Raw genomic sequence first — 13,103 nt, forward strand, 5'->3', positions numbered from 1 at the left:
TGGATGAATGGATGGGGGGATGAATGGGTGGATGATTTAGTGGATGGATGGGTGGATGGATGTATCAATGTAAGTAAGACTGTCATATAGGGGTGCTTTCTTCTTCTTCTTAAGCTCTTGTGGGTCCTTCGCTCTCTCTCTCTCTCTCTCACTCTCTCTCTCTCCAGATCCAGGTGAGCCTCCATGACGGTTCCCCGGCCCACAACGTCAAGGTTAAGGTGAATTTGCAGGACTCACCACTGGTCGTCTCCTCTGGCTCCACCCGCACTGTCTTCAACATGCCCAACGATCAACGACCACAAACCATCACTGTTAGTACAAACACACTCTGCTCCTTCACTTTTACCTTATAATATTGACGTTTTTTATTGTCCTTGTATTTGCAAACAGTTTTTCATGCTTCATACCTTTGCAGGATTTTTTTTTCTGCCATGGACAAGGCAGAAGAAATAAAATTGGACAAAAAATGTTTTGCATTTACATTTAATGAAAAACACAAAGTCTATTGTGTCTCTTTATGAGTTTGAACAGTGCTCTCAGATAAATGATGAGATCTGGGGCATTAAAGATTCTTGTGTGTTGGTATTGTTTTTGTTTTTTTTTACCTTCACGTGACTGTGAGGTGTTTGTAGATGACTGTTGTGTCTGTTTTCCAGGTGGAGACCAACCAGGATGGTCTGAGACCAGAGCAGCAGGCCAGACAACACGTCACCATTCAGCCGTATGTTGCCTATAACGCGGATCGTAGAAACTACCTGTACATCTCTGCAGGGACCAACAAAGTGTCTCTAGGAGAGTCGGTGTCCCTGCAGCTCACCATCAACACTGCAGACAAGAGGCACAGAGACTTCATCAAACACATCACCTACCTGGTGAGACGAGAGTCAACACACACGGGAATAAACCTGTAAGAAAGTATACTGATCGTGACTTTGTCCTTTCCCTCTCAGGTTATCAGTAAGGGCGAGATCGTCGAAGCGAAGCGACTGGGCGTGGTCGATCAAACGGTCACCAGCATTCCTGTGACAGTCACTGCAGACCTGATGCCATCGTTCCGGGTCGTGGCGTTTTACACCATCCCCTGGGCCGGATTGGAGGAGGTGGTGTCGGACTCCATCTGGATGGATGTGGTAGATTCCTGTGTAGGAGGGGTGAGTGTTCAGCATCACTTTTCCCCAATGTAATCAACACCGATCTGTTTGTTTAGTTTCCTGTTCCTTGTGTTCTGTGTGTTGTAGCTTAAAGTCGGGCCAGCGAGCGACACAGTCAAAGACTACGAACCCGGGGAGAGCTTTAATTTACGAATTAGAGGTGACCCAGGGTCAAGGGTCAGCCTCGTTGCCGTGGACAACGCAGTCTTCCTCCTAAAAAAGGACAGACTCACACAAAATAAGGTGTGTGAGTTTTGAGGGTATCCAATCCAACGCGAACCTGCTTCATACTTTCATCGTTTCACTTTCGTTGTTGTTGATGAATTCTGCAAAGAAAAACACAGATCTTTGTGTTGTTCTGTAGTTCTGCACCAATCACCCAAGTTTTCATTAAAAAAAAACCCACATGTCCCTTTTATCCCCATGTTTTCTCAGATATGGAACACAGTTGAGCAGGGAGACATTGGCTGCACCCACGGGGGAGGGAGAGACGCCAAGGGGGTGTTCAAAGATGCAGGACTGCTCTACACCTCCAATGCCGGGGTCAAAACTGATCCCAGACAATGTACAGTGTAACTGTGTGTTTGCATAGAAGTTGTTATAGGTGGTTTATGTCCCTGGACAAACAGTGAATAATGAAGAGTGCAGCACTGAAGCCAAATGAAAGCAGTATATTTTGAGCAGTGGATTGTATGCAAGGCTGAATGCCAATATTTTTCAGTCAATAGCTCATGGTCACTCCTGTCTTCTCCTCAGCCCTGCAGTGTCAAGGCAGTGCCAGAAGGAGGCGTTCTGCTGACCTGTTGCAGCGTAAAGCCCAGCTGGGTGAGTGTGTGTGGGGCTGAGACTTTGGTCCGTGTCGGTTTGTGGCAAACACTTGTTCGCACCAGTCACTAGAAGAAGCCCACCCCGTTATAGAGAACTTAAAAGGGATAGTTAGTTAGCAGTAGGTTCGTTACCTTTATTTGTCGGTGCAACCTATTTTTAGAATGGTGGAGCAGAGCCGTGAGCTGCTCAGAGCTACGCTACGGAGGCTCATGGGATTTCTTGGTTTCCCTCATCAAACTCATCAAATACTGTACGCAATCCAACAACTCCAAAACGCTCTGGCGGACAAGTTGTGACCTGCACATTCACCACTACGAGATAACAACGGAAAGTTATGAGTTATGAGACAGAGTTGTTGGATTTTGTTTATGAAGAGTTTGATGAGGGAAACCAAGAAATCCCATTAGCCTCCGTAGCGTAGCTCTGAGCAGCTTGCGGCTCTGCTCCGCCATTCTAAAAATAGCTTGCACCGACAATTAAAGGTAACAAACCTACTGCTATGACTATAGGGATTATGGCAATGGGCCAATTTGCCAAAATGTTGAACTATCCCTTTGATAGAACATAATAAAATAGTGATAACAGATAACCGATGATGCTGTGTGAGTCTACCACTCCCAGTGACCCATTTTGCATCAAACACTAATTTCATTAATTCCTAAGAAGAAAGTGTTGGTTGATGCATCGCTAACAGTGATTACTTCCCCCTGTCTCCAGAGAGTCACTACCAGGAGAAGCTGGAGCAGCGCTGCTGTAAGGACGGCCTCAGGGAGATCCGCATGCCGTACTCCTGCACACGCCGCTCCCTCTACATCACCGAGGGCCGGGAGTGCATCCTGGCTTTCCGCTACTGCTGTGCCACCTTCAGGAGCCAGGTATATGACACTGCAATACCCACCACCCCACCACCCACAACCACAGCTGCCCCCACCACCTCAACTGCCGCCAAGATCCCCATTGTTGCCTTCGGACGTCACTCTCTAAGGGAATTTGGTGAACGACGAGTCTATATGCGTAAGTACCATAATTCCACCTCACCAGCTCAAAAGATAACTTCAAATGTTCTGACAGGATACTTTCAAATTCAGTGTAGGAGTGTCATGTTTACCATGTCTGCCATGCACATTTGCTCATTTTTTACATACCACAAACTACTGGCAATGGGCATGGTGGTGTGCATCATGAATATTATGATGTTACAAGTTTTACTTGTGCAGAAAATGCACACAATTATAGCAGTTGTTAATTATACACACATACATATAAATTATACATTTTTACGTTCATAATATCAAGACTTTGTTTTTTGTTCTTTTTCCTCGATAAGTCATTAAACCATTTTAAAAATGTAACAACTCAGGAAAGATGAACAATCGTCCACTAGAGACAACTACGGATGTCACAAAAAGCCAAACTGGACACAGCAACAACGTTATTAACAGCACATAAAATGTAAATATAGGCACAAATATTTAAACAGTTGACACAAGTTGCAACATATGTAATCTTACTTTTTTATCTCAATAACAAAAGTAATGATATACACCTTGGTACTATTGCTAATCACATATAATATGTCTTCACCCAACAGGAGGTCACAGCCTAGACACACCTATAAAGTCCGTTATGGTAGATCTGCAACCTAGATTTGAAACTATGATGGTAACAGCGGCGCAATCACCAGCACGCATGCCGGTGGAAGAGGAGGGCGAGGAAGAGGAGGAGGACGACCTTCTCTTCCAGGACGAAGATGACGTGTACGTTCGTTCCAAGTTCTTCGACTCATGGTTGTGGAACGATTTCAAGCTGCCCATCAAGGTGGATGGAGACGGGTGAGTAGAAGATTATAAGTTTTGCCTCAAGCTTTTTTTATTTATAGTAGTATATTTTCATTTTTTTTATTGGTCCGAGGGCAGATGGAGTGCAAATTGGCATGGAAAAGGGTCAAATTAAATTAATAAATCAATGGAGAATTGAATGAAAGATTAGAATGAATCATCCTAAAATAAAATACTATGACTTTGACAGCAGGTGACTCAATTTGGTTGAGTTCGAGATTCATCTCTACAGGAAAAATGGTTCCTCAATCATGTTGTCTATCAACTTGTAGATCCATAAAGAGCTGTAAATTATTGGCCCAGCTTCATGGGTCCTTATTAGTCCTGGTTTCTATTTGGAGGCATATACAATCACTATAGTCCATCAGATGGAAACACCAGACCATCTCGTCATGTGAGACAAAACATGGACGGGATGTAACACAGTCATTAATCTCATCAACAGGTTGGCCTCTTTGACCATTCCACCTAAGACCTTTCCGGACAGCATCACACAGTGGGGAGTTCTGGCCATCAGCGGATCGCCTAAAACAGGTAGGAAGACAGACCTGGACTAATGCTAAGCTAACAGTATCCTACATATATTTGTAATAATGTCTGAATCAAGTGATATTCACGTAACAATAAACCAAACAAGCTCACCTCATTTACACAAATTTAACCGATAGCTGTCTTAACAACTTCTAAAGTCAAGAAGCTTTGAACTTTTTTGTGCCACAAAAACATTTGTTTTTGTTTTGGGTATTTCCTTGAAAAATGTAATCTTATATATATAATTATAAATAATATTATATTATATTATATTATATTATATTATATTATATTATATTATAATGAGTTAAAGTCAGTTCTGGTGGCAAAAATAAGTGATTAAAAACAAGCTGGATTTGACTGACTTGATCTTTGATTAAAAGTTGAAACTGTAGTTGAAAAAGTAGAACCAATGAAATCATGATAAATCTGTTGACTTTCCATTCTGCAACTAAATTGTTTTCACTTTGCAAAAATGTGCAAAATCTGCGGGTTTAACTCTAAACAACCGAAGTGTTACAAACACACATGCACAATCCCAAACGTGCAACCACCCCCATTTGAGACAAACTCTTTGTAAAAATGGGCTGTACAAATAAACTTATCTTTTCTTCCTCGGCTTCTGTAGGTTTCTGCGTGGCTGAGCCTTACAACGTGAGAGTGTGGAAGCGTTTTTTCGTGGACCTGAAGCTGCCATATTCAGTAGCAAGGAACGAACAGATCGAGATTAAAGCTGTGATCCACAACTACGACACCATCAACTTAAACGTAAGAGAATAAACCTTCATAAAAAGTTACTTCACTTAGAGATATTCAGTAAATACATCTACGTATACAGATTGCATTTGATGTGTTTACTTTGATCAGTGGCTTAGTTTGTTGTGTTTGCATTAACACAAAGTGCAGCTGAGGCCAATGTGAATGCCTTAAACCAAAGATGTGGACAAGTTGAAATTTTGACCATAGTCATTACGATGCATCCTCAGGAGAAGAGAGACATTTCTCTCAGAACCTCCTTTGTATAATATCATGAAATCTTTATCTTACCTTGTGAAATGCCTTAAAGCAGAAGTAAGCGATCCGGCTGTTTTGGCTAACTTCCTGTCATCGGATGGAGTTAGCAGTCCCCGCCCTCGTCCCTACGTCACCACATTCAAGCGCATCCCTTGGCTGCACGCACAGAGAGGACCGCCCCTTTATGCCGTTCTCTCTCCTCATTGGATAAAGGTTGTAGGATACAAGGAAAGTTTTCTCCTCGGCTTACAGCAGAGCAGAGTGACTGACAGACCCGTGTTTCAGACCAAACACTCTATATAAGTGATTGCTGTCGGAAGATATAACTATTTAAGACTTATATTAACATAAACATTCCGCTTACTTCTGCTTTAAGATAATTATGTTGGTTATTGGCGTAATTGAAATAAATAAAACTGAAATCTACTACAAATGTCTGCCCAAATGAAGTCATTAGCATTTATCGTTTTGAACACTGTGGATACCTACCAGTACCAAATGTCATAGCACTTCAGTAAAAGCAAATAAATGAAGACAAGTCTGGAAATCACAAGTAAAGCAACAGTTTCCACAAACGTGTGTTTGCGATCGCCTGTACAAAGTTTCATGCCAATTCCTGTAATGTTTGTCGGTCAGCTAGCCACAATTAAACAATGCAACTAGTAGAGATCTTACCCTGTTAAGTGCCTTTAGATAATGTGGATTATGATTTGGCGCTCTGCAAATACAATTTCATTGAATTGAATCTAGCAAGGTTAAGTTATTTGTACATTTTGCTATTGCTACATGGCTAACACCAGCAACAGCTGTTTATACTAGTCTTGAAAAAGTTTAGCCTCGAACATCAAAAAACAACCCTCCCCAATTTTTCTCACTTAAATTGTTCTGCCGAAGTTAGCATGCTTACCAGGTAGCCTTTGGCTCTTGTCGCTTTCCGATACCGAGTCACTATAACGTCCAGTCTGCCCTGAGGAAGTACCGCTGCTCACAGGGTGTATTATAACCGCTTGTCTTGTAAGCGCTGTGATCCCCAAAGCTCTTGCAAAGAGCGGTAAGTGAAGCACGAACACTGGCTATGCAGCAACAGCAAAACTTACAAATAGCTCAATTGATGCTGTTAAATAATAACAATGAAAAAATCTAGCAACATCGTTGATTGTATTGTGGTTGGTTCTGCTCAGGTGAGGGTGATACTGACGAAGACAGAAGGCATGTGCAGCGTGGCCTTTAAGACCAAACACATACAGCAGGTGCAGGTTCAGGCCGGCTCTTCTGTAGCGGTGCCTTACACCATCGTCCCACTGGTGGTGGGAAGGCCTGTCCTAGAGGTGACTGTACTGGCGGCCGACGAGAGGGGAGGAGACCGCATCCGGAAAACCCTACGAGTGGTGGTGAGTGACAGATGATGATAGAAAAATATCATCTACAAACAGAAATGGCTGCTGGCAAGCTAATATTCCTTGAATCTTGCAGTACTACTATGGTCCCAAAGCTATTTTTTATAGACAACATTGAAGTGCAATTTGAGATCAAACCAGATGAATATAATGTATGTGTTGTTTTTGATAAAAAACAGATGGAAGGAGTGCAAAAGACTGAAGTTGTCACTGAGGTGTTGGATCCATCTGCTCATGGAGGTAAGGATGATTGGAGCGTTGCATGATTTCCAATTATTATCTCCTGTCAACTGCTTGTCCCACCCTCTCTACTCAGCAGGAAATGGTTTAGTGCCTCTCCAAAAATTGTGATTGTGATGTAAAATCAAACCTCAAGCAAAAGATACTAAAGATCGACATTTTCTAAAAGGCAGAAACACCTGTAGTATAAGCATAGTAAGGAACTTCTTTTACTCAAACCAGCAGTTTGCCTGGTGTTTTGGCTGGACCACGACAACAGTGTCAACTTCATAAAACAATAAAAGAAATGTGGTTGTCACTGACTGACTGAGTGATGAAGTTGCACCATTGGCCCTTTGGCTGAATGAAAGTGTGACAGTGGTGGTCCTGTCACTATGCCTCCAATTGATCATGTGCCCTGGCAGTGGCTCAGGTGGTAGAGCGGGTCGTCCAATGATCAGAGGGTTGGCGGTTCGAATCCCGGTTCGGTGTGAATGGGTGAATGCAATGTACTGTAAAGCGCTTTGGGTATCGTTCAGTAGTAAAGCGCTATATAAATACAGACCACTTACTTGGCCAAGGGGATGTCCCTTTGGGTGACTGGCAAGCACGCATGACTCTTGCCCGGGAGGTGTGGGTTCAATCCCCGCCCGGGCCCTCTTCACCTTGCCACAAAAGGAATCAAATTAGTCTGGTCATTCCTTTCTGACCTCAAAGCATTCCCCTCCACAGCTGCTCCTCATTGGATACTTTTTGGTTTTTGGCTACATCTTTAGAGGAAATTGGATTGGCTTGGATCCTCCTCAGGTCTGGCAGAGGTTGTCGTCAAGTCTTATATAATGGCTTTGTTCACCTTCACTACAGGTTCACACACAGTTCGTATCAGGCCTGCCAAACTGGAGTCAATTGTGCCAAACTCTTCTCCAGAGGCATTCATGAGTGTCAGAGGTCAGTGACTCTGTTGCAGAACCGCGATAAGGATTAGAAGTTAACCTTTACAGGATAGAGCGATTCTTGATTTCACCTTTTCGTCCCCAGGCAACCTGTTGGCAGACAGCATTGATAACTCCATTAGTGACGACTCTCTGGCGTCTCTCATCCGGATGCCCGGTGGCTGTGTGGAGCAGAACTTGGCCAGAATGACTCTGCCGGTCATCGCGACACTCTACCTGGATCGAACCAACACCTGGCAGAGCGTGGGGGTGCAGCGCAGGGAGGAGGCCGTTGGCTACATCAGGAGAGGTGAGAGAAAACAACAAATGGATGAGGCAGACAAATACCTACAACATGGATGGATGGATTCTTATGTGGTGTTTTGTGTTTTCAGGCTATGAGAACCAGCTTGCGTACAAAAGAAACGACGGCTCCTATCCCCCCTACAGACGGGAAGGTGCAAGTACATGGTACTGTCAAAGAGTAACATTACATTTCAAATCAGAAACAAGAAGATTAAATGTTCATAAAAGATTGTGTTATCAGAATCATCCTTTTATCAAGACTATGAACACTTCTAACCAACTTCAATCACATGTTCTTTCCAGTTATTTTGGTTTTCAGTTTTGTAAGAACAGATACCTGGTTTAAAAGAAAGAGCCGATCTAATATTCCACAACTGAACAATGTTATTGTGCCAGATTTTCCAGATATGCCAAAGAAAAAACAATTTTTGTTTAAAGGTTAGGGTTTGAGTGACTAAGTTTATAAGTGACTTAACGCAGACTCATCTGATTATCAGGATCACGGCGTACGTGGTGAAGGTGTTCTCCATGGCTTACACCATCGGCGGCGTCGTCAAGCAGCAAGTGTGTGACCCTCTGCTCTACCTGCTGCAGCACAAATACCGGGCGTTTCCGGGAACTTTCATAGAGTCAAACCCAGTTTACAGCACCACAATGACGGTGAGACACACACACACACACACACACATTTCTTTCTTTCATCTTTGCTCAAATCTTCTTGCTCCTGTTTCAATTAATGGATATTACAATACGATATGATACGACACTTGATACCACAGTTACACCTTGGCAAAACTTCTTCAAATTTGGCATAACCATTCCCTAGGTGAAGTGGCCTTCTTCCCGTCCCAGTGATAGGAGAAGGTCACGGCGGCTGGTCTTGCAGGTGTTCGGACGCGTGCATGTGCGATCAATCAAAAAGTGCCCAAGACGAGGTTCCAATAGTAAAAACAACATTTATTAACAACACAATACCTCTTGCGTGTAGTGGCAGGCATGACACGAAACGACACGATGACACGGTCAAAAACTGTGTGCCTTCGGACCAGCAACACCTGGCACTGATTGTCTGGGTTTAAATCACCCCCGCGACCCAGAAGCGTGTGATGTCACTTCCGATGTCAACGGAGGTTATCACAATAAAATAGAAAACAAAATAAAGCTAAAATGGCTCCTACACCTAGGATTCAAGGATGAATTGCTTAGATTTTGGTGGCCAAAGGTCAAAGGTCGGGGTCACAGTGACCTCACAACGTACAGCTTTGGCCTAGCATGCAATGCAATACCTCCACAATGTCTTGAGAGACTTTGTTCAAATGTCTTTGGTAGAAATGTTCACTTGGAGTCAAAGATATATTGATTAGATTTTTGTAGTCAAAGGTCAAGGAGGATTCAAGATTTAATAAAACCCTTTATTTCCTGTGTGTGTTTTCCAGGGCGGTCACAAGGGCGATGATCCTGAAATAACCCTGACAGCCTTCGTCCTCATAGCGCTGGCTGAGGCCAAGCAGGCCAGGATTCAATGCAGTGATCCAGGCGTGAACTTGGAGGTAATTGACAGGAGGAAAAACAAAAACAGCGAGAGGCCTGAATGTGTCAAGCTGTCTTTTAATCCATAAAATTTGTGTTTTGTGTCCTGTAAGGATGCCATGACTAAGACAGCTGCATATCTGACGAGAGCACTGGCAAAGCCGGGGAGGAGGCCGTACACGGTGGCCATCGCCTCGTACGCACTGGCTCTGACTCAACCTTCCACCCTGCCAACTGTTTTACTCAGAGCAGCAGCTCCAGGTTTGATGTGGATTCAGTCTAATTTTGTTGCTAAAAGTAAACAAACGAGGATGTAGTTGATGATAAGAATAGACAACATTGTGATGTGGTGAATGAATGACGGTGTGTGGTTCTTCTCCACCAGGTGGCACCCACTGGCCCGACCGTCAAAACCAATTTTTCACCTTGGAGGCGACCGGCTACGCCCTGCTGGCTCTGGTGAAGATGGGACGCATACAGGAGGCAGCCGCGCCTTTCAACTGGTTGAACAGCCAGCGAAGAAGAGGCGGCGGCTTCGGGCCCACCCAGGTGTGATAATCTAGCTGTTTTTTTTTACCTGCTTCATGTCTGATAGATGGGCCGGCCTGATGTTGCTATACAGATGTTCATTCCTTCCTCTTATGGAAAGTTCTGATCTTTCAGCTGCATCAAAACGTTTTGCACCAAATTTCAGTTTGATAGAATCACAATAAGTGATCACAAATGTTCACTTTTGTTTCTTGGATGGTTTTCAGTGTTATCCTTCCATTCATCATCTTTAAATTTCTTCCATATGAACTTCTTTGAATGTGGAACGAACATTCACTTGGACTCAAGAATCAAAGGTCAACGTGGGTGTCGACCTCACGAAACCTGGTTTTGGCCATAGGAGCACAATATTTCCAAATAAACTTGAAGTAACTTCCTTGAATTTGGCACAAATATTCCCTTGGACTCAAGGATAAACTGACTCAATTTTGGTGGCCAAAGGTCAAAGGTCAGGACCAGTGTGGCCTTACACAAAACAGTTTTGGCTTTGTGAATGCAGTATCTCAGGACGGAGCGCTTTCAGGGAATCTCCTCAAATTTGGTACAAATGTTCACAAAACCCTTTTTAGCCATTACTGAAAACATCACACAGCAATAGTGAAACGATTTCACACAAGCATTTCATATTTTATCAGACTGCACAAAAAGAGAGCTAGTCTGAGTAACAGAAGCAGACGACCATAAGGAGGTGGTTCTAGTCTGATGGATTGAAATGTTGGGGAACTGCTAGTTTTTATACATGTTACATTTGATGACAAGATCATAAATACTTGGGAAATATCACTTTAAATGTTCTGTTTGGTTTTATATTGAAATATTAAACAGCTCTTGATGAAATTTCTTTTCTTTCTCTTTCGCCTCCCAGTCCACCATGGTGGTGCTCCACGCACTGTCCGAGTACCTCATTAAGAGACCCTCCCCTGATGATGTTAGTCTGGACGTGGATATCAAGATACCTGGACGCACTCAAATCGACGCCCATTTCGACACCGGCACCGCCTACGTGGCTCGTACATCCAAGGTGAGGCCTTGAGAGGAGCCTGAAGTCCATTGTTATTGAAGTTGTAGCTGAGTGTGTTATGAAGTTCAGATTTGCGCCGCTAACAGCTGTTTGCGTTGTGTAGCTGCCCGCTGACGCTGAACTGCTGGTGCAGGCTCGAGGGAACGGACAGGGAATAGTGGAGGTACGATCACAGGACTCTGTATCATGAACAGGACTGACATGACTGGTGTATAAATAAGTAATGACGTTATTTAATTTTTAATCCAAGGTGGTGACCCATTACAACCAAATGCATGAGGTGGATGAGAAAAGGCCGTGCGAGCATTTTGAGCTCAGCGTCGCAATTGAGGAATCCAGCGGTAACTCGACTTGTTGCTTTTAAATGTAGAAAATGCACCAAATGTCACATAAACAATGACATTTAAACTACCTTTAGGAAACTATACTAAAACTATACTTTTAAAATATCATTTAATTGTTTTTAACCTGATGGATTTTCACCGCTCTTGTTTTTTCCGGCAGTGTAGACGCTTTCTAATAATAAGAGTAAACTTAAAGCCCCACCCAGAAGTTAAGGCCAGAAGTTAAGGAGTCATATTTTACAAACCAGGGTATTCAGTGAGTCACACACAGGCAAAAACATAGGTGCTTTATTAAACAAGCATATATTGACTGGAACATTGCTCACATTGTTTGTTTTTCATTGTCAGATAGAGGAGCTTTGTGAAGTTCTTACAGTGCAACATGTTATATCTGTTGGAAGGCAAGCAATGCCACATTTATAGTACTGACTTATGTTAATTCTTAATGTCAAGCAATTGTCTACTTTAAACAAGGAATCAGATTGCATCATACCATGCATTGTATGCATTGTTCCTGACTCATATCGTACCCCATGTATCGGATTGTCTTATATTGTAAAGGTGCACATGCACTCATAATTATTACCTTTTGTGAATGTGATTTATTTCCACTATTATAGAGTATTTTTTTTTTCATGATCTGAAAACAAACAAAACCTGAAAATATTTCTAAGATTTTTAAAATTTCATATTAAATGAAAAACAACAGATACCTAATATCTCCAACTGAAGATTATATCATTATTACTAATGACCTAAAATGTGACATAACTAAGTAATTATATAAATTTTACTCATACAGACCATTTGAAAACAGCAATTACAAAATTGTGATCAAGACAAAGCAGCAAACAATCACACCTGAAAACACAGAATAACTCACAAAGCTGGTAAAAATGAAAAATAATGCATAAAGGTATGAACTATTAATCAAGTAAACCCGATTCTAATAGTTTCTTTGTCTCTGTCCTGTAACAGAAGCACCACCAGCAGATGCAATAAAGACCTATCAGATGACTATCAAAGTGAGGTGAGTCATTATCATCGCCTTACATGTTTCTTCAGGACGTTGAACCTGTTTGACTTTTAAATATTTAAACAGCACAGGGAAGACAACAAATGTCTTAGTGATGATAAATGTCATATTTCCTGTGTCTTATGTGTTGTGTGTTACTACCTCCCTGTTCTGATCTTTTGGTGATCAATACCCCTGTTTTGTCTGTTGACGTCCTCTCCCTTCGTCTGGCAGAGCTTTAGGGCCCAGAGATGTCAGGATGGTGATCCTGGACGTCAGTCTGCCCACTGGCTTCACCCCAGAAAACTCCGACCTGGAGCTGGTAATAAACCCACATCTGAAAACACACACACAAAGATCAGTGTTGTTGTACTGTTTAAGAGTCCAAAAGCACAAAAAGAATCAGTTATTTTGTTTCTACTTTGGAA

The 13,103-nt window shown here is 42.6% G+C and overlaps 1 protein-coding gene across 1 annotated transcript in view; it reads left to right on the plus strand.

Annotated features, from left to right (window-relative positions):
* The window catches only part of LOC146992349 (venom factor-like), a 28,130-nt gene that overhangs the window by 11,234 nt on the left and 3,793 nt on the right, over positions 1 to 13,103 (plus strand). The window contains exons 14-37 of the mRNA XM_085785713.1: positions 168 to 311; positions 657 to 872; positions 951 to 1,151; positions 1,239 to 1,394; positions 1,587 to 1,716; positions 1,908 to 1,976; positions 2,697 to 2,993; positions 3,571 to 3,811; positions 4,263 to 4,351; positions 4,977 to 5,116; positions 6,544 to 6,753; positions 6,939 to 6,999; positions 7,843 to 7,926; positions 8,017 to 8,220; positions 8,306 to 8,381; positions 8,714 to 8,876; positions 9,653 to 9,766; positions 9,860 to 10,007; positions 10,132 to 10,295; positions 11,161 to 11,316; positions 11,420 to 11,479; positions 11,567 to 11,657; positions 12,639 to 12,690; positions 12,910 to 12,997. Of these exons, the coding sequence (XP_085641839.1) occupies positions 168 to 311; positions 657 to 872; positions 951 to 1,151; positions 1,239 to 1,394; positions 1,587 to 1,716; positions 1,908 to 1,976; positions 2,697 to 2,993; positions 3,571 to 3,811; positions 4,263 to 4,351; positions 4,977 to 5,116; positions 6,544 to 6,753; positions 6,939 to 6,999; positions 7,843 to 7,926; positions 8,017 to 8,220; positions 8,306 to 8,381; positions 8,714 to 8,876; positions 9,653 to 9,766; positions 9,860 to 10,007; positions 10,132 to 10,295; positions 11,161 to 11,316; positions 11,420 to 11,479; positions 11,567 to 11,657; positions 12,639 to 12,690; positions 12,910 to 12,997 (3,354 nt within the window). The remainder of the gene's footprint in view (positions 1 to 167; positions 312 to 656; positions 873 to 950; positions 1,152 to 1,238; positions 1,395 to 1,586; positions 1,717 to 1,907; positions 1,977 to 2,696; positions 2,994 to 3,570; positions 3,812 to 4,262; positions 4,352 to 4,976; positions 5,117 to 6,543; positions 6,754 to 6,938; positions 7,000 to 7,842; positions 7,927 to 8,016; positions 8,221 to 8,305; positions 8,382 to 8,713; positions 8,877 to 9,652; positions 9,767 to 9,859; positions 10,008 to 10,131; positions 10,296 to 11,160; positions 11,317 to 11,419; positions 11,480 to 11,566; positions 11,658 to 12,638; positions 12,691 to 12,909; positions 12,998 to 13,103) is intronic.

This window comes from Trachurus japonicus, chromosome 1 (genome assembly GCF_045865225.1).
Source record: "Trachurus japonicus isolate A0001 chromosome 1, Traja_1.0".
Taxonomy (NCBI): Eukaryota; Metazoa; Chordata; class Actinopteri; order Carangiformes; family Carangidae; genus Trachurus; species Trachurus japonicus.